Below are 26,285 nucleotides of genomic sequence, written 5' to 3'. Positions count from 1 at the left end.
CTTGGAGAGATCCTAAACTTACGGGCTTGTGAAAACCTCTCCTGGCCTACCCTCTTTCCGCCAGCCAAATTGGCAAGCGCTCTTTGCAGAAGCATGGGCGGCTGGCAGCAAAAAGTGTCATTGGCCTGAAGAATTCTAGGACAGTGCTCTGTGATAACACCTTTCAATCCAAACTTGTCTTTGCCCATGTCTGGTCTCTTAAGCAATGGACCTGTGGACTTGTATCAATTTGCAAGGCTGTTCTAGAACTGTCGAGAAGGACCCAAAGATGGATGGTTTTGAAACAGGGGAGTGGGGAGAGTGTAACACACAGATGGGGGAAGGACATAATACTGCATGGAATGGGATTGGCACTTAATTTCAAAAACAACAGTGATCAACAGCTTTTTAGCTCAGCTGACAGCAGACAGACACAGCACACACTGGACTACAGCATTTGTTCACTGGGGCGCAGAAGAGATTTCTCAGCCGGGTCCTCTTTCTCCAGAGCATCCTCACGCCCTCCTGCCCGGGCCCCGGGTTACTGGATGAAGGGTGTCCTCTCCTTGTTCTCACTGTCACCCTCGTGGTCCTCCTCCTCTTCGCCCGCCTCGCTGGTCTCTGTGCTGTCATTGGCCATCTGTAATGCAGCAGAGGACTTCTTAGAGGGTTCTGCAGTCTGTCTCCTGCCTTCTTCAAGCATCTGATGAAGGCCCTTGAGAAAGATTTCTCTGAGGGCTGAGCGCTAGGGTCACCTGATTCCTCAGGAAGGCAGTGTGGTACCAGGTGACTTGTGTTGGGCACCCTGAGACGCAGGCTCTGAGAAAGCATTTGGCTGCAAGTATTTGGAATTGGGGAGATGATCCCAGGAAGCGCAGGTCAGAGTGAGGAAAGGAGGCAGAAAAGGCAAGGAAGCTGGCACGGGATATGTTAATAGGTCCTGCCGTGGGCAACTGGGCTCAGTCCTGCTGGGGACCACTGGCGGACAGTGGGGGACACATGAGCAGGGGAGAAGCCAGGGAGTGCTGATTTTGTGCATAACCCAAGCCTCTGCCATGGCCAGAGGACGCGCTCAGGCAGAGAGGGGCGGCGGCCAGTAGGAGGACAGCACCGGCGTGCAGGGGAACCATGAGTGCCGGGGGCACGGGTGGGCATTGACAGCGTCCACTGCGCCGACCGGCCAGGGTTCAAAGCCTGATGCTGTCACTTCCTAGGAGCCAGAAGCACACTAGTAACAAATGTGGGTTTATCCACTTTGTTGTCTATATTCCCCCATGGGAACGTCCTTTCTGTGAAGATGTGGACTCTTTCTGGTCCTGTCCATCCATCCATCCATCTACCATCTATCTACCTACCCACCTACCTTCTTGTCATTGCTAGTACCTGGCACACTTGTCACACCTCTCTGAGCCTCCATTTCCTCCACCGTTAGGACGAGGATAAACCCACCTGCCTTATAAAGTTGTCATGGGAGCCAAGTGAAACAAAGGGAAATGATGTACTTGAAGCATCTGGCAAATTGCTGAGCACACGACAGATGCTCAGAACATCCTAGTCCTATCCATTTACAGCCCCCTTCAGGAACGGTGCCTCGGAGTTCTCTTCTTGTCCTAGACCTGAGCTAGGTAATTTCCCTTGACCCCTGAACCTCTGCTCTCCCCACTTATTCTTACAAACAGGAATCATCTCCTGAATCTCAGTCCCCCCGCCCGCACCACATGGCTGATCTGGAGCTGGACTTCCCTCTCGGCCACAGCACATGCAGCGCCGTCCCTCCACCCGCCTGCCTACTCAATGCCTGCTTTTCCTTTTGTGCTCAGCCCGCTTCCTCAAGGAAGCCTTCCCAGACTTTCCTAACGGGAACAGACCCCCTACTGCGAGCCCTTCTTTGTGGCCCGATCCAGAGCTGCAGTGTCCCATTTCTGCGTATGGCTTGTTGATGGTTGTCCACCTGCCCCACCTCTGGATCTGTGCAGTCTGGTGGCAGTCTCTGTGTTGACTGCCACACCACAGAGCCCCTCAAGGGACCCTTGCAAGAGTGTCTGGGATGTGAGTGTGACATGCTTCACTCCTGGTGGGGTCCCTGCGTGTAAGGGTATTGTCCTGGTAAGAGAAAACAAAAGCCATGGGCCCATCAGGAGGCATTTCGGAGGCAGGTGGCATCATGCTGTTGGGTATCTGAATGTGAATTTATTAAATTTTACCAGGAATTTCTCCCGCTTGTGCAGCCAAGAGTGAGCAGGTGTAATAGACATGGGTGTGGTCTTGTCCTCTCCTGACCTCAGATTGCTCCTGAAACGTTCTCACCAAAGCGTTTTCCTTTCTTTATTAGCGTTCATCCCATTTGTGACTAATCCCTCACTTGCACATTCATTTCATTACCTCTGGTCTCCCCCCACCAGCCCCAGCCCAGCAGAGGGCTTCCTGTACTTCCCTCCATCCCACCTGTGCCTACACCAGATAAACCTTCTGGTGTTGAACTGAGCGGATGCCTCTGCTTTTGACTCACCAGCGGAGTCGGGGTCTTTTCTACATCCAGAATTAACTTTCCAATGTTCCCTCGGTCGTGGATCCGCTGCATGGCCTCCTTCACCTGAGAGGGAGAGAAAGCGCCAGTTAGATGAGATGTCGCCCAGGTGGCAAGAGGGCCTGGAAAAGCCAAACCACCCTCTGTCCACCAGGGGACGCTGCGGTTCAAGTTTAGCAGCTAAACTAGCAATGGTTTCCGAAAGCGCGTGCAAATAAATTCTGGTTGTCACTCAAACTGTCTACAAGCGACTCGGTTTCCTGAGTCTAAAAAATGAGAGTGATAGCTCCGGAAATAAAAAGATGAACATTTCTTAAAAAAAAAAAAAGGCTGGGGGAGGAGGGTCCTATAGAATTCCAAGAGTTAACACGTTGCCCAGGGGCCAGGAACATTAGCCAGAGTAAATTTTGACCAATTAAATTATTATTCAAGGGTCATTTTCACCCTGCTTACCTAAGTGTTATATAACTCTGATTCGTAGTTTGGCTAAAATGACCCATCACCGAGGCTGAACTACATTCAGGAAAATTCCCATGGTTCCTGGTTATTGAGTGGAACTTTTGTTTCCACCTAAGCAGAGGTTTCCCCAGAACTAGTATTCTCCCCAGTGAAGAGGACCTTCTGTTTCTTTTCAAGTGATGGGAGCTTGTCAGACAAATATCAATACATAGACGCCTCCTGGGACCCTCTGAAAAAAGCAGGTGTGTGATGTAATCTGATGTAGCCTTTGAGCCTTTCATTCTGTTGCTGTATGGAAAATGAACTCTAGGGGGTGCTGTGAGGATAAAATAAAATAAGGGACGGGCAACAGAATGCCAGGGCTTGGCATGGGTAAGTCCTCCACATCTCTTAGTGAAATCTAAATGGAAATGCAACATCTCTTGATTTTAAAAAATGCGATAGATCTAGTTGAAATATTTTTCTTTAAGTCTCGGATTTTTAAGTATTTTTGTTCATGCATTCATTCAGTGCACAAATGTTCACTACATGTTGCTTATAGGCTAGATGCTATGGTTTATTTTAGGCATATCTTTTATTGATAGCATATGTTTTCATTTAGTTTTTTTAATATATAAATTTATTTATTTACTTATGGCTGCATTGGGTCTTTGTTGCTGCACGTGGGCTTTCTCTAGTTGCAGCGACCAGGGGCTACTCTTCATTGCAGTGCGCGGGCTTCTCACTGTGGTGGCTTCTCTTGTTGCGGAGCATGGGCTCTAGGTGTGCGGACTTCAGTAGTTGTGGTGCACGGGCTTAGCTGCTCTGCGGCATGTGGGATCTTCCTGGACCAGGGCTCGAACCTGTGTCCCCTGCATTGGCAGGCAGATTCTTAACCGCTGCACCACCAGGGAAGTCCATTTAGTTTTTTTTAACTATATCTGAAAGTATTTTCTTTTAGTTGGCAAGTTTCTCCCATTCAATTATTGTTATGCAGGTAGATTTAGTTGTGTCATCTTTTACAGAGTCAGATTGCTTTTTTTTTTAATTTATTTTTTTTTGAAGTACAGTCGAATTATAGACGCTATGGTTTAAAAAAAATTTTTTTTTAAAGTAAGCTAGGGTGTCTGCCTTTGAGGAACTCAGTCTGGGGCTGATGGAGCAGTGTTTGCTTATATAAAAACCAAAGCCATTTCCCCATTTGAATAAAAACTTGACGGAGCCATTAAAATGTGCGTATTCGAATTGCTTTTCTGGGACTTTATCCTAAAGACACAATTCAAATGATGGGGAAAAAACTTACCACGCAAAAGATACTCGATTGTTTTCAATGGCAAAACCTTGAAGCAACTTATATGTCACAGAATAAGGGAATGGTTAAGTAAACCATGGCTCTGACATTTATCTACTGAATGGAAATGTTTTGTAGCTGTTAAGGTGCTAATTATAAAGAACGTACAGCAGGATTAAATGTCTTTATAATATTGTGAAATGAGAAAATCGAGGTGCATATTTTTATTTACATCCCCATAAAAACACGGGCATTCTAAAATAACTAGAAAGGGATTTGGATATATGATAAAACATTATGTAGGGGGAATGGGTGCTTTTTAATTCTAATGTCCAAACATTGTTATCTGGTAACATATTATCAAACCGCTGTTTGATATAAATTAAATGTATCTTTATTTTTTTAATTTTTAAAAATATGTATTATTTATTTGGTTGCGCTGGGTCTTAGTTGTGGCAGGTGGGCTCCTTAGTTGCAGCACGTGGGCTCCTTAGTTGCGGCATGTGAACTCTTTTAGTTGCTGCAAGCATGTGGGATCTAGTTCCCCGGCCAGGGAATGAACCTGGGCCCCCTGCATTGGGAACGCGGACTCTTAACCACTGCACCACCAGGGAGGTCCCTAAATGTATCTTTAAATGCAGTCTTTGGATAAGCGCGCATTGGTTAGAATCAACCTCTTTTAAAAAGACTGACAGTGTCATATGATTGTTGAATTTCCTCACCCTAATACATAATCCAGGAGATTTCTCCTATTTCTGTGATGAATGATGCTTTCCAAATGCTTTTGTATTCAGTCTTAACAGCAGCTACTATTTACTGAGAATCTTTAAATATCGTGACAGACAGCTTCTAAAACAGCTCCCAGCCACCTCCTGGGACTCACAGTCCTGTGTAGTCCCCTCCACTTAAATGTGAGCTGGACCCAGCTACTTGCTTGTAACCAACCGAATACAGCAAAAGTGACAAAATGTCATTCCAAGATGAAAAGACAACCCTCACGATGGGAGAAAATATTTGCAAACGAAGCAACTGACAAAGGATTAATCTCCAAAATATACAAGCAGCTCATGCAGCTCAATATCAAAAATACAAACAACCCAATCCAGAAATGGGCAGAAGACCTAAATAGACATTTCTCCAAAGAATATATACAGGTTTCCAACAAACACATGAAAGAATGCTCAACATCACTAATCATTAGAGAAATGCAAATCAAAACTACAATGACGGGACTTCCCTGGTGGCACAGTGGTTAAGAATCCACCTGCCAGTGCAGGGGACACGGGTTCGAGCCCTGGTCCGGGAAGATCCCACATGCCACGGAGCAACTAAGCCCATGCACCACAACTACTGAGCCTGCGCTCTAGAGCCCGCGAGCCACAACTGTTGAGCCCATGTGTCACAACTACTGAAGCCTACGCGCCAAGATCCCATGCTTCGCAACAAGAGAAGCCACCGCAATGAGAAGCTCGAGCACGACGACAAAGAGTATCCCCCGCTCACCACAACTAGAGAAAGCCCACGCGCAGCAACGAAGACCCAACACAGCCAAAACTATAAATAAATAAATAATTAAAAAGAAAAACCAAACAAAGCTAACCTACAATGAGGTATCACCTCACACCGGTAAGAACGACCATCAACAAAAAATCAATTTCTTACCAGTTAAAAATAAAAGACTGTGACTTCTGTCTTCCAGTCTCTCTCTTCCTCTGACTCTTCTTGCCTTCTTTTTCTTTTTTTTTTAAAGGCTGACGTGTTATTATTTATTTTATTTTTTTAACATCTTTACTGGAGTATAATTGCTTTACAATGGTGTGTTAGTTTCTGCTTTATAACAAAGTGAATCAGTTATACATATACATATGTCTCCATAGCTCTTCCCTCTTGTGTCTCCCTTCTACCCTCCCTATCCCACCCCTCTAGGTGGTCACAAAGCACCGACCTGATCTCCCTGTGCTATGCTTGCCTTCTTGTTCTGATGACACAAATGGCCATGTTGTGTGCTGCCCTATGGAGAAGCCCACATGGCAAGGAATGGAGGGAGAACTCCAGCCAACAGCCAGTGAGGAACTGACACCGTCAGTTCAAAAGCCTATGAGGCCCTGGATCCTGCCAACAGCCAACGAGAGAGCTTGGAAGCAGATCCTTACTCAATTGAGCCTTGAAATGATATCACAGCCTGGGTTGACACCTTGATTGCAGCCTTGGGAAAGACTCTGAGCCAAAGGACCCAGCTAAGCCCTACCCAGATTACTCACCCACAGAAACTGAGATTATAAGTTGGTTTAAGCCCATAAGTCTTAGGGACAATTTGTCATGCAGTGATAGGTAATTAATACGTTGTTACCTTGAATGTATAATTCTTATCTTGCAAGATACATATTATACCCATTTTACAGATAAGTACCTTAGTTCTCAAAGACATAAGCAATTTGTCCAAAGACTACATGATTATTGGCAACAGAAATGTGCTTCACACTCAGATTTGGCAGACTTCAAAAACCAATGCTTTTTCCCAGTTCTGCCCGGATCATGCTGCTTCCTTTGATTCTCACATAATGGTTTCCCAGAATTCAGTTGTTTATTACCCTGGCAAGTCATTAAGCACCTGGAAACTCCTTGGAGATTAGGAACAGTTTTTAAACTGCTTCTCCAATAAGGTAGAGCCCAGGGAAACCGAAAAGCTGTTTTCTTACCAGTTAAAGCTGACTAAGATGCTAGAAAAAAGTTCCCAGCTGGGCAGTCTGTAACCTGCATATTTTTGGGACATTGCTTTCTGAAAGGGACTGACTCCTTGAAGTTCCTTATATGGGGGTTGGAGAAAGGATTAGGAGTCTGATCCCCAGTCATGCTGTTTGAGTTTACATCCTCTTGGGCTGCTCTTGGGGATGTGAAGAGTTTTTTATGACAACTCTCAGAGGGAAAGAAACTACCATTTTTTGATCAATTCTTTATGAAGCACAGCGTGAGGCATTTTACATATCTTGCTTCATTTTATCTGCACCTATACTCTTAGGTGAGTATAGGCATCAGAGTTTCAACAGAGGAGAAACCCAAGGATGAAAAATCGCAGGAATCTGTCGCAGGTCGCCCTCTGAATGGTGTGGGAACCACATAGGAATTGAGAGAGGGAAAGTTGCCCTTTTCAGGACTCTGGAAAAACCCAAGATGGGGCTCTGCTGTCTGCATCCCAAAACTTCCCTCCAGTAACATCACCAAAGGGTAAAGTCTGCAAAGAGAGATTTTGCTCCCAAGTTATCAGTTTATGAACTGAGGCGCCTGGGTAGGTGACAGGGTACAGAAGATGGTGGTGACAGCCTCCAGAAAGCTACTGGTCTCCCTTACGGCTGCCAGGGAGATTTGTCCACGGCACTCTTCTGCTTAGAACCTCTCCCCATTGCATTCAAGAGAAAAGTCTAGTGGACGTGGCATTGCCTAATACAGTCGCCACTAGCCGCGTGTGGCACTGAGCACTTGAACTGTGGCTGGTCCAAACTGGGGTGTGCTGGGAGTGTGAAATACACAGCACACTTCAAAGACAATCATAATGAAAAAGAATGCAAACTCTCTCCTTGACATTGATTAAATATTGAAACAATAGCCTTTTTAATATCCTGGGTTAAAGAAAACATATAATGAACATTAATTTCACCTGTTTCTACTTTTCTGCCTGTGGCCACTACAAAATTTAAAGCTTTGCGTGTGGCTCGCATTATAATTCTGCCAGACAGCCCTGGACTCGGTTTCTGGGAGCTGATGTCTGTTGCCCTTTCTGGCTTTGTTGCTTCCTCTTCCCCTTGTCTACCCCCCTCACTCCCATCACTGGAGACACATCTGGACTTCTCAGCTTTGTGCCGATGTAGAAACCCAGTTCCTTCCCACAGTGCCCTGGTCCTGGAACTAACTCAGATTTGTCTGTTGATTTAGATGTGAACTCTTCTAGGAAGCTGCTCTCACCGCCCACCCCCGCCCCTCACAGTCTGGGCTAAGTGTCCTTTGGGCTCCCCCGGCACCTGGACCGGCTTGTAACGTCACCCTCACCCCCAGCTTAGAACTTGCCCATCAGCCTCTCCTGTACGTTGCTGTCCAATAGAAATATGAAGTGAACCATGGATGAAACTAACATTTCTCTAATTAGTCACAGTAAGAAGTGTAAAAAGAAGCTGCTGAGATCCATTTTAAAAACATATTTTCTTTAACCAGATCTATCCCAAATATCATCATTTCCGTATATGCTCAATACAATAAAAAGTATGAATGAAATATTTTATATTCCTTTTTTGGTACTAAGGTTTTGGAATCCGTGATGTAGTTTACACTTCGAGCGTGTCTCAGTTTAGACCAGCCACACTTCAAACGCTCAGGTCTGCCGTGTTGGAGAGTGCAGCCATAGACGGCAGGAAAATGGCACCAATCTCAGGGACCCCAGCGCAAAGGCGTGTTTGGCATATGACAGCCTCCGGAATGAATGAATGAATGAACGAGGAAGTTGATTTGAGGGGAGAGTGAGACTCACGTGGCTGAGCCATGCCCAGAGGTTTCTGTCGGGTGTATCCCTGGTCCCAGTGCCCCTGGCCCAGGTAACTGTATCTTGGTGGCCTGCTTGGTGCTGCCTGGATGGCCCGGTGGAGTCTGTTCATAAACAGGGTCATGGTCGCCCACACCCAGTCTGAGACACCAGTGCCAGTTGCGTGGCTGGCCAGAGGCTGGATTTCCCAGGGCTAGGGATTCTGCCCACAGTCAGTCCATCTCTTCTGGAGCTGGTTTCCCATCCAGACAGCGGGAGGAAATTTGAGTCATGTCATTCAAACACTTCAAGAGGCCAAGATCCTGAGCACAGAGGCCATCTCAGTCTTTTCTGACACTTCTTGTCCCTGGGAGGCTGCCTTGATAAACCATCCCAAGCGGATGGGGGCAAGAGGCAGTGGGAACATCCCTGATTCCTGGGCTCTGCTTTGGCTCACTAATGTCATTCCAGCAAGTCACTTCACCTCTTTGCCCCTCATCTTCTTAATATCTTAAATGATGATAACTCTTCTGTCCATCCATTCATTCTGTCACTCATCCAGCAGTGCCAAAGCCCTTTTCTAGGAGCTGTGTGTGGAGTAATGATTGAAACAGACATGCTCCCTCTGCCCTGAGGGAATCACAGTTTCGCTTATTAAATAGGCTAATCATCATAAAGAGTTTCACAGTCTAAAAAATGTGTTCCTGATTTGTTTATTTCGCCCAAATGGACCGCAGCCCATCAGAGTTGATCTTGTACCATTGGTTGGTGCTTCAACCAAGTCCAGTAGCATTTAGGTTGGTGTTCAAGCATGACCCCAGGGGAAAATGTGACTGGCTCAGACCATGTTCACAGAGGAACACTAGTTGTGGTCATTCTTATTTCTTTCTGCAATGGATCTAGGAGAGGTGGTTTTCTGGAAGTCTGGGAAGATGATGGTGAGCAAACACCTACAAGATCCTCTGCGTTCATGAAACTTACGGTCTTACAGAGACACAGACTTAAACAATCAAAGTGACTCAAATGAATGTAAGATTGCCGTTGGATAATTCCAAGATGGTGTTATGAGAACGTGGATAGGGGAATTGACCTGGTTGGGAAGATCAAGAAAAACTCCTCTAAAGAAGTGATAATTGAGCTGGATTTTAAAGGATGAGTAGAACATAACTAGGAAAAGAAGGGAGAGAGGGCCATTCGAAGCAGAGGGAGCTGAATATGAAAGCAGAGACTGCAAAGATGCCAGAGGGCATGAGGACAGAGAATAAAAGTGAACCTGGGACAAGATGCTGGGAAGGTTGCCTGGGGCCGATGGTACTACATTCCAAAGAGTCTGCAGGGGTGCAGTTGCCCACAGCAGATCCTACAAATCTACACTATCCAGTCACCTTCTGAGTGATCAGTTCCTTCACACTTGAGCAATGAGGGTTAACATTGCTCCGTCTTTGTTTAGGGTTTCATTTAACGTTTCACGATATTCCATTTCTTTTTCAATGGTATGAAAGGCGTAAATTCATTAGGGTACAAATGATACCACTTAATAACCAAACCATTTGGCTTGTGCTGTGAATAGTAATAAGCCTAGCCATCTAAAAGAGGAAAAAAATTAAGATGGATTATTCCACAGATCACTGTGCCTATTAGATGATAAATTAAAAGCTTTGAAAAAGAAGAAATGAGTAATACTCTAATTAAGAAACATCTACGAAACTCTTCTCTGGAAGATGACTCATATTAAGGACGTCCATCTTTGGGAGGGATTGATGATTGCTTAAAACCCAAAGTGGGTATTGAAAAGTAACACGTTCATTGCAGGTCGACTTGAAATCTGGAATTTGTGTTCTGTCAGGTAGCTGCGAGAGTCTAAAGAGAGTGAGCCCCGAGATTTTGACCTACGTGGAAGAGTGACTGAAAAAATAAAATGTCAGGGGCCATGGATTGATCCACTGGGAAGGCAGAGAAAAGATTCAAACACAACTTTTTGGATTAGTTGCAAGTGGGTCTTTGCAATAATGCAGGGCGTGGGGAAGGGTGGGGCATTTAAGGAGGCGCTCACTCCCAGGGTCATTCGAGTGGTGGTTCAGCACCTGAGAGTGAGCGCCTCCTTAAATTTTGCACCCTAGTCATCTCTCTTGCCCCATCCCAGTTCTGGCACCACAGAATGGCCGATGTAGATGATCCTAGAGGATTTTTTAAGGGGCCACTGGTAGGAGTGCCGGCTTAGAAGAGGTAAAGAATGTTCCGGGAATGAGGAAGAGGGAAGGCAAAAAAGCAAGACAGTAGAATTGGGATGAAGTAACTGGTCCTTTTTCCCTGGGAACTTGGATGGCCCTGACACTGATGACCACATATGTATCATGGTCATTAGGAGTTCAGATGAAATAAACATTGAGTTAAAAGCCAGAACTGTTGTGCAGAAATCTACAGTCCATCATCAAGCCAAACTATATATTCTTGTCCAGCTGTATTCCAGACTAAAGCAAAAGATGGAAAAAAATCTAGTGAATTGCCTCCAACATTTGTTTGATCTTATTTAACAATGTTCCCCAGTGTCGAATTTGGATGGTGGAGTAGGATTGAAGTGGACACTTGTGGACGCTTATTCCAACACATAAGTGAGGTCCGGGGAGGAGGATAAAATATGCATGAGATGGTTCCTGTCCCCTGCGGAAAAATATCTGTTGTACAATCTGTAAGAGAGATGTTTGAAGTGTGATGGGCGTAGAAGAGGAAGCAATTAGAGTTGGGAGAAGGATGAAAACCCGGGGAAAACTCTTGGCAGAAAGGTACTATTAGACTGAGACTTGAGGGTCAGGGAGAAGTTTGTCACTCCACCAAAGAGAAAGACATAGAAATAGTCTAAGGAAGTATTACTTATGCAGAGAATGAGTCACTGATGGCCACCAGAGCCCTGAGGGTGATGCTGGCGACTATGCTTTGAAAATGCTCTTCAGTTACTTAAGATCCTCAAGTCTGCTGGGAACGGGTTACATCGTAAGGAGCTCCTGCCACTCCTGCAATCCCACGTGACGATGGCAGAACTTACAAGATGTAGTTTCAACTGGTTCTTGCTTCAAATCCTTTAGCAAAATCCTCCAACCAGTTAGAGAAGCTCTTATTTCTGCTTGGAGGACTCTAGTTCCTTACTAATGATGTAACCCCTTTGCTTCCAGATAGTACTGGTTTTATTCATTCCCAGGTGGATAATGATTCCATTCCATGGCACCTGGAAGTTTTCCCCTGGAACAGTCAAATGTGAGAATTATGGAAAAGGGTTAGAACTGTAAGGAGGCCAAAGACCTTTCAAAACCTTGAAAGGTCTCATCTTTTCAAAGGGGTGACAGCCAGACCTGCTAACGTGTAGGAAAGTACAGTTGAGAAGGCCCTTTCCGTAGGCTTTAAGGGAAAGGGCTTGTTTGCAGGTGTTTGGGGGCATTTCAGTACCTAAGGGAATTGAGATAGCATCGACTATGTCATCTAGATATGGCTGTCATTTAGATGAGTGCTGGGGTACCCAGGGTGCAAAATTAGAGGTGGCCAACCGAGGCAGGTATGCCTGGGACAAGTTGTTTGGGGACTGTGGGTTGCTCTAAAGTAACGAGTGAAATAAAAGAGTGATTGTGTAAGAGGCATTTGCAAACAAAAAGCTCTTGTAAGAAGCTGGTTCTCCACCACTTGGAAGGGGGGTTTCTTGTGGATCCCCCCCACTTAGACAGGAAGGAAGGGGAGGGCTATATGTTTTGGACCGTAGTGATTTAAGAGTCACCACCTGCCCGTAGGTTATATTAGGAGAAGGTAAGTGTCTCAAGAAAAGAGCTGAATCTAAAAATCAGGTAAATGTAAAGGACGAGGCAGAGGTGGCACGACCATGGGGTGGGGGTGGGGGGCCGGTGCTCATTCACATCACAGCGGCTGACATGTGACGAATGCTTAGCAGGTGCTGTCACCGAGCAAAGCACTTCTGTGCTTGATCTCCTTTCCTTGCACCAGCCCTGTGAGGCGAGTGGGAATTTGTCAATCAGGTATACACACAAATATTCTCCCTTTTTTCCTTGAGTCCGTGTTGCTCACGGAGTTTCATCTGCTTGTGGTTCGAGGGGAAGATCTCTGTGGAAGTGGGGTCATAGGATGTGTGTGCAGAAGTGCGAATCAGCGTGTTACTCAGGCGACCCATGGCCCACGGTGCAATGAGCCTGATCTGATTGTGATGTGAGCAGAAAAAATTAGAAGCAGAGTTACATGCTGGAAATGCAGTGGAGGGCTGGTTTCATTTTGGCAAAGGAAACGTCAGGATGTAGTGTGACCCAATGGCTGGTGGTGATGCGTATCCTTGAATTAAATCGCAAACCTGTCAGGTGAAGAGAGAGCCCAGAGATTAAACTGTATCTCGCTATCACTACAACCAAGTAAATAACACTTTGCATATGGACAAGAACCTGGAAATCCTACCTTGAAAAATCACACCCGGTCTACAGCGAAACTAATCACTGTTTTCATTTTTTTAAAAATGATGAACGCATGGTAATGTTTGGGTATTGTATTGGTTTCCTAGGGCTGCAGTAACAAAGGACAACCAGCCAGATGGCTTCAAATAATAGAAGTTTATTCTTGCACAGTTCTGGAGGCTAAATGTCCCAAGTCAAGGTGTCAGAAGGATGGGTTCCTACCAAGGGCTCTGAGGAACAATCTTTTCCATGCTTCTCTCCTAGCTTCTGCGGTTGTTGGCAGTGCTTGGTGTCCTTGGTTTGTAATCACAGCACTCCAATCTCTGCCTGTCTTCACGTGCCATTCTTCCCTGTGTTTCTGTGTCTCTTCTTTTCTTACGGACACCAATCATACTGGACTGAGGGCTTATCCTATTCCAGTATGCCTTCATAAGAATTTAACTCTCTGCAACGTTGTAATGTTGAAATACATCTGCAGTGACGCTATTTCCAAATACACTCACATTCCAGGGTTCGGGGAAGGACATGAACTGGGAGGGGCACTATTTAACCCGAGACAGGTAGTACACCTTTAACTTTTTTTTCTTATTGAACTATTTTGATTATGAAATAAAACACACACACACACAACCACACAAAACAAATACATAGTTTGTAAGCGCTCAGGTCAAGAAATAGAACTTTGTTGGACATCCTCAAAGCCTCCCCCCACCATGTATTCTGTGCCAACCTCAACTCCCTCCCCTCCTCCAACTATTACCACCTGTATCCCGACTTTCAGAGTGATCACTTCCTTGTGTTCCTTGTGTTTCTTTTAGTTTTTTGCCTGACTGTACTACCCTAGGCACCATAGTTTTATCTTGCCCATTTAAAAAATGGACAGGTCCTTTTAAATCTATTTCTTCTGTTTTTTTGGTGCTGTTCCTTGCAAGGTGAAGAGCCCAGGTTGTTTGGTGGTGGTTTCCTTCGCACTGTCTGGATTCTGTGGATTGCAGATAGCTGGTATTGTCCAGCATGGCCCCTGTGATCTGTATTTCCTCCAAATTGGTAGGAAGTTTGATCAGACTAAGACTGTAGGTACTGTTGTGTCCTCTGGGAGACACACAATGGCTGGTTGACCCTCTTTTCCTGATAATCAATGCCTAGACCCATTAATTTATTTGGGGTTGTGAAACGGTGATATTCTGATTCTAACACTCTGTTCATTTATTAGCTGCCATAATTTTTTAAAGAGATACATCCCTTCATCTATTAGTTGATTACAAGTGATAAACATCTCATATAAGAAAGGGAGAATAAATAATTGATTCTTTCCTTATTTTTATTGGTAGCAGCAGCCTTTTAAAAGGAGCAAAATTAAGGAAACTGAATAAAGCTTTATGGGTAAACCATTCACTAATTGAATAGTTAATATTTCTTATTTGATATTTAAAAGGAGAAAGTTGGAGCAAAACATGTCCATCAGGGAGGGCTTCCCTGGTGGCGCAGTGGTTAAGAATCTGCCTGCCAGTGCAGGGGACACAGGTTCGAGCCCTGGTCTGGGAAGATCCCACATGCCGCGGAGCAACTAAGCCCGTGTGCCACAGCTACTGAAGCCCGTGCGCCTAGAGCCCGTGCGCCGCCACAAGAGAAGCCACCGGAGTGAGAAGCCTGCACACGGCAACAAAGAGTATCCCCCACTCGCCGCAACTAGAGAGAAAGCCCGCGCGCAGCAACGAAGACCCAACTCAGCCAAAAATAAATTAAAAAAAAAAAAATCTAAAACAAAAACAAAAACATGTCCATCAGGAGTAGGATGGTTGAGGGAATTGCAGGATATCCCTGAAAGGTCACCTCATCCCATTTCTTACCGATGTGATAAGGAGAGAAAGTAATTTTATATTCAGTGTGATCACACCTCTGTAGAATATATATTAATATAAAGAATAAACAAGAGCTTGTATCAACCCAACTACCCTGGGTATATCTGTGGTAAGGCTAGTTTTCATTATACTTTTCTCCATTATACTTTTTGTGTTTTTTGTTTATTTATTTTTAAAACCACTTTATTAAGGTATAATTGGTATATAAAAAGCTGTATGTAATTAATGGTTACAGCTGAATGAGTTTGGGGATAAGCGTACACCCATGAAACCATCACCACCATCAAGGCCATAAACATACCCATCACCTCCCAAAGTTTTCTCTCACCCTTTTTATTATAGTTACTATTTTGAGGTAAGAACACTTAACATAAGCTCTACCCTCTTAGCAAATGTTAAGTACACAATACAGTATTGTTAGCTATGGGTACTATGCTGTATAGCAGATCTCCAGAACTTACTTATCTTACATAAAACTTTGTTCCCTTTGACTGCCACATCCCATTCCCCCTCCCCCCAGCCCCTGGTAACCACCCTTCTACTCTCTTCTTCTGTGAGTTTGACAGTTTAGATTCCACATATGTGACATCCTATTGTCTGTGTTTTTTAAAATGTCCACAGTGAGCATGTGTTCATGCAGAGTAAGTTTTAAAAGCAATGGTGGGTAAAGCACCAACTCCACTTTGATCATCACAACAGTGAAGGGAGGTTACAGAGCAGGAGTAGAAGGAAGCTCATCAGAGCGGGGCGTCTGGAGCCTTTCACAGGGAGGTGTAAATAACTCCGAAGTAAAAGGAACCACCAGCTCTGCAGGAGAAGCCATGTGCTGTCATAATCCGTGGTCTCATGTGCCAAGTGTCTTTTCCAGGATGTCCCATCAGAGGAAGCCCCATCTGAGCTTGTCCCATCAGAGGAAGCCCCATCAGAGCTTGTCCCATCAGAGGAAGTCCCATCAGAGCTTGTCCCATCAGAGGAAGCCCCATCAGAGGTTGCCCCATTAAAGGATGTCACATCAGTACTGCAAGGACAAAGCCTCTAAGAGGAAACATTATGTCACACCTTCTTCCTCTCCCTTAACTTACTCTCTCCAGGCCATCAAAATCTAAACTTGACCTTTAATTGCAACAAGCACCTCCCCTGCTGCAACTAGTCAGTCAGAGGTCTTTGTTCTCATCTCTGTGTGTCCTATCTCCACTCTCCGTCACTGTCTAGCTCAAGGCCCCATCACCTCCCTCCAGGATGATTTTTCCAGCCTCCTGTTTGGTCTCTGAGGCCCCAGTTTCTCCAATCTGCTCTCCTTCTACTGCCAGAGCTATGATTAGTGATCGATACAGCTGTATGTCTTTCATGTCCCAAATGCTTGGGACTGTGCTATAAATTCAGTAAGGATAATGATAATAATAGTGATTGAAATGGCTAACACTGACCACTTAGCACACAAGCTGGACAGATGCCGAGTGTCAAGTGGGTTTTGTGGAATAGTCCGTTTGCTCCTCATTATAACCCTATGATGGATGTGCCGTAATTATTCTCATTTTACATATATAGAATGCAAGGATCGGGACGGTCAGTCGGCCCAAGATCACAGACGTAGGAAGTAGAAGAGCTAGGATTTTCACCTAGACTGCTTATGAAATATTAGCAGGTGAAATGACATCGTGTCTGGGATTTGCCTTAAAATACTCCAGAAAAATAATGGAGGAGGGGAGGCACCAGAGGAAACAAATTGGCCAAATGTTCATCACTGTGGAGGCTGCCTTGATGGCACATGGCTGGTGGGGGTGGGAGGTGGGTCAGTATTTGCTACTTTTGAATGTGTTTGGGATTTCCCAAAAAGGTTATAAAATATGAACTTTGACTTTGTTCCCCCAAACAATAACTATAACAACAATTTCAGCACCCAAATGGTCAACTGTATATGTTGGATACTGATGTTATAAATGAGGGGTTTGGGCTCCTTAGAAGCTTGGTGCTGGAGAAGGTCAAGGTCTTACCCCATTTCCCCAGATAGAATAATGTATCCTTTTCAGCAAATCACCCAGCTTTGCAAGGGTAATAAATTCCAATATTGAACGCCTCCCACAGGCCAGGCAGCATTCAGGGAGATGATCGCACACGGTCCCTTCCCCAGACAAGCCCCCAGGCTGCCGAGGTGGGGACACCATCCATGCCCTCCGTCCAGGAGAGCGTGGGAAGAGCTGTATTCTAGGTACGAATCAGGAGGTGTGCAAGCCCAGGGGCAGGAAATGACTCAGTTTAGAGAAAAATGGCATTTGCTCGGGGCTTTTAGGGGTGGGAGGCCTGTTCCAGGAAGAGAAAATGCATGTACAGCGTCCTGAAAGGGGAAGGATGGCTCACACGGGGACCTGAGAGTGAGTGAGGGGACACTGTGCTGAGCTGTGCTAGCTGGGGGCTGGAGGCGGGGCGAGCAGATGGCCTGAGGGGGTGCCGGCAGCTGGGGCGGGGGCGAGGAGAAGTGGGCATTAGGGGGCTGCGAGGTGGAATTGACAAATTTGACGGTGGGATATCTCAGTAGGCTGCCCATCCCACCTGGCCTTTGAGATCATTTCAGGCTGTTTGAAAGCCATGTAATTCCCCAAAGGGGAGAAGGATCCTCTAAAAAGACCTATGTTTTGAAAGATTCTCCATCAGGCAGAGAGGAGATCTGAGGTAATCTGTTATATCTTCGTCCATTTTAACTAGCGTTGCGAACAGGTGACTTTGCTAGGTCTGGAACCTCCCTTCTGTCGGCGTCTGTGTGATTCTAAAGTCAAGCTCTTAATTATCTCTGCCCATTTGCCAAGGCACAGAGGGGCATGGGGGCTAACCTTTTCCTTCCTGCATCTTCCTCGCTTGTCTGTCAGCTGAGTTTTTCCCTCTAAGCACCAAGGAGTATCTATTAGCCTTGAGGTTGTGTTGCCACGGCGACGAGATGGAAAAACACACAGGCTCAATACACAGGGTAAAAAATTCAACGGTTGAGGCAGGTTTTGTCTTCCAGCCACTTTCCTTTCCTGCTCAGGGGCCCACTGCCTCAGCTGATAGGGCCACACGTCGGGGACAGGGTGGACGGGCCACTCGGGTTCACAGGGTGGTCACACTGATCCCCGAGGAACAGCTTTTGCACAACAGACAGACCCCTCTGGAGTCACAGGGGAGGGTGGATCTGGGAAGGTCCCCATAGCAAACAAAGAGTTTGGTAGAAGTTGGAGAGGTGGGTGGCAATTCACCCGCACTAATACAAAACTGAAGTCACATCCACACCACGCAGTGTAGGGAATGCTTGCACTCTTTACACAGTCTTTAAAACACCTTGTAATGCCTTTAAAATGCTCTGACCTAGCAATTCCACTTTTGAGAATATATCCTAAGGAAATAATGCTACATTTGGAATAACAAGAGAAAAAGCTTTATATCCAAGATGTTCATTGCAGCTACAACAATAAAAATAAAAAATAATCTAGATGTCCAGGAGCAGGGGAACAGTTGAGTAAACCCTGATCTACTCATTTGTTGGAATACTATGTGACCATGAGAGTTAAAAATGCTGAAAGAGTCTATCAGAGGGGAAAAGAAAGCAGTCTGAAAAATTTTTTACTATGTGATTATAACTTCTAAAAAATGTCAAACCCCCGAACAAAAGAAAATCAAAACAAACCCCCAAATGCACAAAAAGAAAATTTTGGAAGGAAAAAACCCCACAAAATATATTCAAGGGTTATTGTTGGGTGATGGGATATAGATGGTTTTTTCTGCCTTTATTCTTTTTTCTTTGAAGGGGTATATTTTTAAATGACTCCATTGAATATGACATTTTTCCTATTGGAAAAAAAATTTTTCAATGGTTTTAGTGATTTTTTTCTTTTTAATTTATTTTTTATTGAAGTATAGTAGATTTACCACGTTGTGTTAGTTTCCAGTGTACAGCAATGATTCAGTTATATATATATATGTACGTATATATATACTTTTTCATATTCTTTTCCATTATGGTTTATTACAGGATATTGAATATAGTTCCCTGTGCTATACTGTAGGTCCTTGCTGTTTATCTGTTTTATATATAGTAGGGTGTATCTGTTAATCCCAAACTTCTAATTTATCTCTCCCCTGCCACGCCCTTGGCAACCACAAGTCTGTTCTCTATGTCTGTGATTCTGTTTCTATTTCATAGATAAGTTCATTTGTGTCATATTTTAGATTCCACATATAAGGGATATCATACGGTATTTATCTTTCTCTTTCTGACTGACTTTACTTAGTATGATAATCTCTAGGTCCATCCATGTTGCTGTATATGTATGTATACACCACATCTTCTTTATCCATTCATCTGTCAATGGACAACTTAGTTCTTTCCGTGACTTGGCTATTGTATATAGTGCTGCAGTGAACATTGGGGTGCATGTATCTTTTCTAATTATAGTTTTGTCCAGATATATTCCTAGGGGTGGGATTGCTAGATCATTTGATAACCGTATTTTCAGTTTTTTAAGGAACCTCCATACTGTTCTCCATAGTGGATGCAGCAATTTACATTCCCACCAGCAGTGCAGGAGGGTTCCCTTTTCTCCACACCCTCTCCAGCATTTGTTACTTGTAGACTTCTTAATGATGGCCATTCTGACTGGCCATTCTGAGGTCACTGTAGTTTTGATTTGCACTTCTCTAATATTAGTGATGTTGAGCATCTTTTCATCTGCCTATTGGCCATCTGTATGTGGAAGAAAATAATTTTTAAAAAAGTTCCACAATCTCGAATCAGCCATGTTTCCAAGTGAATGAGTCAATAGTCTCACCAATACAGGTCCCAGAAGCCACTTATTACACTATTTTTTGGACTCTTCTATCATCAAAACAATTCTGGGCACTGCAGGAACTGCAAAACCAAATGATACAGCGTCTTGGCCCCCATGGATTTGACAGACTAGGTCTGTTCGCCTCTGGATGTTCCATAATTGAGCACTCTGAACAGACCTTGACTCAACCCAGAGCATCTGTAGGAAACACAGCAGACAGGCCTCTGTACGATGTGGAGTCTATAATTAGGCTCATCAGTTTTCATTGCTTGGGATTCCACGCAGGTTTTAAAGAAATTATCACATGGATGAAGAAAGCTTGGGAGAGCGTTCAGTTTATCACTGCATGTGTGCAGGTGGGATTATGAGAAACCTGCCCCCATGGAGGACCCATCTGCCTACGTTGTTTCCCCTCCTGCAGTTCATCAGTCTGCAGTCTTGGCACAAAGAAGAGGTAGGTATGCATGCCTCTCAGCCATCCACAGCTATTTAAGAAACTGAAATAGATCTAAATAATAATGTGGATGAAAACAGCTATTTGAGCTCTGATTACTGCAGGCAATATAATAGTAACAGATAGTAATGATTGTAATGGTTACGTCTATTGAGTACTAACGAAATGCCAGCAGTAACCGGCTAACTGGTTTCCAGGCATCATCTCCCTTAATCTTCACATCAACTTTGTACATGGTGGGTTATTATTTCTACTTTACAGAGGATGAAATTGAGAATCCTAGAACTTAATATGCTCAAGGTGACACAGCTAAAAATATTAGAAGAGCTAGGATATAAAGATGGAAACCAGGAGACTTAAAATCTGTTCTGTCATGACCATTTAGACGTTTAGTGCTTCTAACAAGTCTGAGAATGAGGCATCATTGCAATTTTTAAGGATGAGAAAACTGAAGCTAAGAGAGGTTGAGTAGCTTTCCCAGCATCATACAGCAAGAAGGCAGCATAGCTGGGATTCGAACCCAGCTAGTGTCCATGTGCCTCTAGAGCCTGCTTCCTTCCCAACTGTGACAGCACAGCGGACCTGTCTCCTAAGCATGACAAAGAATGTTAGGCGAATGTTTCATTTCTAACACTTAACATTGGACCCCATACCGAGCAGATTCTTAAAAAGATAAAAGGATGAGTACATGACATATAAATGCTGAGAAACTGTAAGCAAGACAAGGTGCCTCCGTCCATCCCAAACAAAACAGTCAACCAATAATCAATCATCCTGGAATCACTACTGAAGGACTGTGTCCATCAGTGTGTCCATCCACACCTAGGACTGCAGAGGTAAAAAGAAATACTTCATGCCCTGAGTGATTGGTTTTGCTCTTCCAGAAGCTCGGTGCTGCTGCATGGGGCTGCCTTGCTGGGGGTGTCTCTGAATGTCACATGGGAGGCAGTCGCCAGGAGAAAGTGCAGTGGGAGCTGTTGTGGGGAGATGAAGGGAGTGCCCTTGTGATCCCAAGAAGACGGTCCCCAGCCCTGCCTGGGGAGCATTAAGATTTAGTTCCGATGCCTGGAGGCTAAGCTGTTCCTTCTCAGGATGGGAACTGAACGGATTTCTCTAGGATTCCAGTAGAATAAACAGAGCTTCCAGAGTGACACAGCTCCCTAGTGCCTTATAGCGGGGTTTTCAACCTCGGCACTAGTAACATTCTGGGCCGGATGGTTCTTTGTTGCGTGGGGCTGTCCTGTGTATTGTGGGACGTTTAGTACCATTCCAGCCCTCTGCTCACTAGATGCCAGTAGTGTCCTCCCAGTTGTGAGGACCCCAAACGCCTCCAGACACTGCCAGCAGTCCCCGGAGGACAAAATCTCACCCAGCTGAGAACCACTGCCTTAGAGGTAGGCATTAGAAACAGAAGACTGGAGGGGAGCCTGTAAGTCATCCTGGGGCCCCCCTTAACTTGATCCTCCTAAGCTAGGAGGGTCACTAATTGGAGAAGGGGAGAAAGAGGGCTGTGGATGCAAAACTTCTGTTCCCCCAAAGAATTATCCCCCGCTTCAAAGATGTCACAGGTCACTGCTGCCATTGCCACTCTGACCTGTAGAGGGCGCTGATGTCTGTCCTTCACTGTCTGGCCCAAGCGTGACGATGTAATTTTTACTTAATTATTGAACGAGTTGAGAATTGGTTATAACACGTAAATAAGACTTAACGTAAGGCTCGGACATAATCTGCTCCAGTATTTACTCATCCTCCATGACTTCCTCTCTTAGTTTCATGGTAACCCTGCAGTGGTAGAGAGTGAAGTACACCAAGCAGGAAATTAGCAGTGAGAGGTGAAGTGACTTGCCTAAGGTCACACAGCTAATAAGTGACAAAGTTTGGGTTAAAATCCAAGTGTTTTTTTTGACTTGAGAAGGAGGCTTGTTCCACTGTTCTTGGAAGATTGAAGTCACGTGGAGGCTTCACATCCAGGCAGGGTGACATAGTGACATATAAGCCACTGTGTACACCCCCTCCGCCTGGCCCTAGGAGCTCACTGTGGGGGAGCAGAGAGGGCCAAATAGATAAGCACACATGCAGAGCAGCGGGGGTATATCGGGGGATGAAGCGTGCACTGCTGGCACCCCAAGAAGATGGCCCATGACTGCGTGGAGAGTGTGAGGTTTATTTACAACTCCCAGGGGCTACACCGCTCCTCCTGGATGGAAGTCCAAGAACTCTCTCTGGTACTGCAGTACAATGAATAGATCCTGGGGTAGCTTTGTCAGTGGTAATCGTGGAGCCTCTGCCCCAAAAGACCCAGCCTTTACGAGGTCAGTGGCCTCCTCTGCTGCCCTCCTGCCCTGTACCTTGACACAGAAGATTAATTCTGAATTCAGTGTGTCTGGGATTGTGTGGGGCCCTGGGGCAGAGCTAGTTTAATGGAGACATAGTGGGCACTGGAGCTCCAATCCCAGTCTCATCACTTCCAAGTTGGGTGACCTTCCACAGGTCACTCAACCTCTCAGAGCCTCAGTTTTCTCATCTGTAAAGTGGCCTAAGTGCCCACCTCATGGAGTGGTTGCGAGGATAAAATGAGACAATGTGGTAGAGCCACCAGCACAAAGCCAGGCGTGTAGCAGGAATTCAATAAAGAAGAGGTTCCCTTTCTCCTCTTTGCCCTACTGAAGCACGATGTTCAATGTCATGGCCAACAGGGAGATACTGGACTTTCTGAGGGCTGAATGAGGACCTTATGAAAGACGTGGTGGAGAAAATGTTTTTCTTTCTTTCTTTTTTTTTTTTTTCCCTTGAGTCCTACATGGATAGGCTTGGGGCAGAAGTTGTGTATCAAGAGAGTTAAGATGAGATGGGCTAGATGGACAGAGTTTCAAGAGGCAGAAGAAAGGGAGCCACACACCTTGTGCTGGGGGATGATGCACTGGCGGGGAGGTGGGGGGGTGCCTGCTCCCATGATGAGGGAGTGTGCCCGTACTGAGAACTGGGTTCAGATCCCAACTCCATCACTCAGCAGCTGTATGACCTTGGGTGTATCCTGTAACCTTTCTGCTCCAAAGTTGCTTATCTGCAAAATGGTGATAATTGTTATCAGCAACTATAGCCTTGGGGGCTTGCATGAGCTGGCATGAGAAACTGCCTGATCTGGTGCCTTGCACATAATCCACAAGCAGCTGTAAGAGGGGGCTGAATCCAGTGTGTGCTGGAGCCAGCCCCTGCTGGTCCAGGAAACCTGACTGTGCATTTCTTCCCCAGTCTCAGTTCACTGATGGCATCTTGTTGCTTGAAATCAGCCACGGTGGGAATACTGCACATTTTCCCAGTCCCTAAACTTGCAGTGACTTAGCATCTTCCTTCAGAAGACTATAGTTCTATCTCACATCTTTGGGCACGTTTTCTTAGGTAATTGTCAGCTCTCTTTACACCTCCAGCTTAACAGCCTCTTTGGAATCCTCACCTGGTAGGGGCTTCGACTTGTCTCTTCAATTTGTGTAAATCTAGAGACCCAGCTCGCCTGGTCCAAGAGGTCTTTCTCCAGGTCTCTGGACTTGGCTCCTTCCCTTTGCTGTTGGCTTTTACCTGAAGGTAGGGGGCAGGTACGAGGTGGCAGAAAGAGCTGCTTGTGCAGTGATTTGGGAAGATTCAGGCTCCTCTTACTGGACTTTGCAATCCTGGGCAAATCATGAAGCCCCTCTGAGCCTCGGTTTCTTCAGCTCTAACATGGGCTATACGTCGCTCCAGAGGTATAGAGGGAATTTGGCTACAGAAGTACAAGTGTTCTTTAACCTTAAGTCTCAGTATATTACGATAACCAGGAAGGTCCAGAGCTTGGAAGCGCCCACTGTACCCACTAGATCTTTCCCGCAGCAGGCCAGGGAGTTTGTAAGACAAGCCATCGGTGCTCTGATCTCCCCACAACCTTATCGCATCTCCCACTTTCTCCCTGCCTGCTTTCCCCTCGCCCAGGCATATGTCACTGAGCCTTGGAGGAGGAAGTCAGGAGGGGTCAGAAAGAGAGAGGGAGGCAGGCTGCTCTGGAGAAGGAGATGATACTCATTAGGCATCTACTGTGCTTTAGACAGTGCCAGGCACTCTGGACACATCACCACATCACAAGTCTCAACAGCCCTGCAGACAGGTATTTCTTCACTTTAACTTTACAACCAGTATTGATTTTACTGAGCAATTCTGTCTCCAGCAATAATGGCAGGAGACACGATCCAGTAAGTCCAACCCTCTTTCCCATGCTTCCTACTTACCTTTCTTTTTTAAAAAAAAGTTATTTATTTTAATTTAATTTTATTTATTTTTAAATTGGAGTAGAGTTGATTTACAATGTGTTAGTTTCAGGTGTACAGCACAGTGATTCACTTATTTACACACACACACACACACACACACATTGTTTTTCAGATTCTCTTCCCTTATCAGTTATTAGAAAATTTTGTGTGTAGTTCCCTGTGCTATATAGTAGGTCCTTGCTGTTTCTCTATTTTATATATAGTAGAGTGTATATGTTAATCCCAAACTCCTAATTTATCCCTCCCTGCACTCTGTTCCTCTTTGGTAACCATAAATCTGTTTTCTGTGTCTGTGGGTCTATTTCTGTTTTGTAAATAAGTTCATTTGTATCATTTCCCACTTCCCTTTCTGATCCTCATTCTCTCCCTCTCCCTCTCTCTCTCTCTCTCAGATTTGGGGTAAGGGTAAAGTTTTATCTTAAACATTATTGAAAGGACAGTGGAGGAAGGACTGGGTACAAGGTTCCTTCTGATTGGAAAGTGTTAAAAAAAAAATTCCTGATGCCCCGAAGAGGTGGCTTTCCCTTGATTTCCCAAACAGTTGTAATTCTATAGAATATCAGTTCTGTTACCTGCACTGCCAATTTATTTCATTATCTGTAATAGGCAGTGATGACATTTCTTAATAACATTCCATAAAAATCTCAGTTATCACTTTAGAATTACATCGGGTTAGATGAAGAGACATGTCCCACAACCAAAAAGAAATTTCACTCGTTGAATGAAACTTTGATTATTTTTTCAGAGGTGCCCTACCCTCTGTGAATCAGTTGGCTGCTTTCAACTGAAAGTAAGAACCAAGTGAAATAAACTACATTCGGTGAGGCGGAAGTAAGAGAGAAAAACAATTTGCCTGAAGAGATGTTCCGAGGGACCATAAGGGAACAGAGCCTCTTGATGCGTTTTTCTCTCACTCAGAAATGAAAACTAGATTGGAGTTGCTTTTGGAGGTAGCGTAAGAGGCGGGTCGTTAAGCTGCCATGAAACTGTTCCCCAGCCTGTGAGTTTTTCCATCAGACCTGGAGACCCGCCTCTTACTCATCCTTACGCCTCCATCGTCTGATGCAGGACCTGCCATGATTGGTACCTCCTGCTTGGCTTTGAAACTCTAAGGTACCACACAGTCAAGTACTTTTCATATTACAGTTGAACCCAACCTGCCTCCGTCTGTCGGCTCCGCTGGAATCCCTAATTTTTCATGGTGGTTACTGTTTAATGTTTTGGTTTTCAAAAGACGGTTCCACATACCACTGCATTCATTTCCTCTTGCTGCTTCTTAGGCCAACTACCCCAAACTTAGTGGCTAAAACCAATACAGATGTATCATCTTACAGTTCTGGAGGTCGGAAGTCCAAACTGGCTTTCACCGCGCTAAAGTCATGTGTCAGCAGGGCTGTCTTCCTTCTGGACGCTCTCGGGGAGAATCTGTTTCTTTGGCTTCCACCCGCACTCCTTGACTCGCGGCCCCTCCTCCATCTTCAAAGCCAGCGGCACCTTCAAGTCTCCGTGACTCTCACCCTCCTGCTCCCTGTTCCAGGGACCCTTGTGATCACATTGGGCGGCCTGGATGAGTCGGGAGAATCTCCCCAGTTCAAGACCTTTAACTTAGTCACCTCTGTAAAGTCCCTTTTGTCATATAAAATAACATATTCACAGGTTTCAGGGATTAGGGCGTGGACGTGTTT

At 45.1% G+C, this 26,285-nt stretch overlaps 1 protein-coding gene across 1 annotated transcript in view; it reads right to left on the bottom strand.

Moving 5' to 3' along the window:
- Positions 1–520: 520 nt before the first annotated feature.
- VAT1L (vesicle amine transport 1 like) overlaps positions 521–26,285 on the bottom strand; it is a 143,195-nt gene continuing 117,430 nt past the window's right edge. Inside the window, exons 8-9 of the mRNA XM_060131673.1 lie at positions 2,489–2,572; positions 521–619 (exon numbers count right to left, since the gene is read on the bottom strand). Coding sequence (XP_059987656.1) covers positions 521–619; positions 2,489–2,572 — 183 coding nt within the window. The remainder of the gene's footprint in view (positions 620–2,488; positions 2,573–26,285) is intronic.

This window comes from Lagenorhynchus albirostris, chromosome 19 (assembly GCF_949774975.1).
Source record: "Lagenorhynchus albirostris chromosome 19, mLagAlb1.1, whole genome shotgun sequence".
NCBI classification, from domain to species: domain Eukaryota; kingdom Metazoa; phylum Chordata; class Mammalia; order Artiodactyla; family Delphinidae; genus Lagenorhynchus; species Lagenorhynchus albirostris.
The sequence above is the reverse complement of the archived record's forward strand: the minus strand, read 5'-3'. Positions and strand labels throughout refer to the sequence as shown.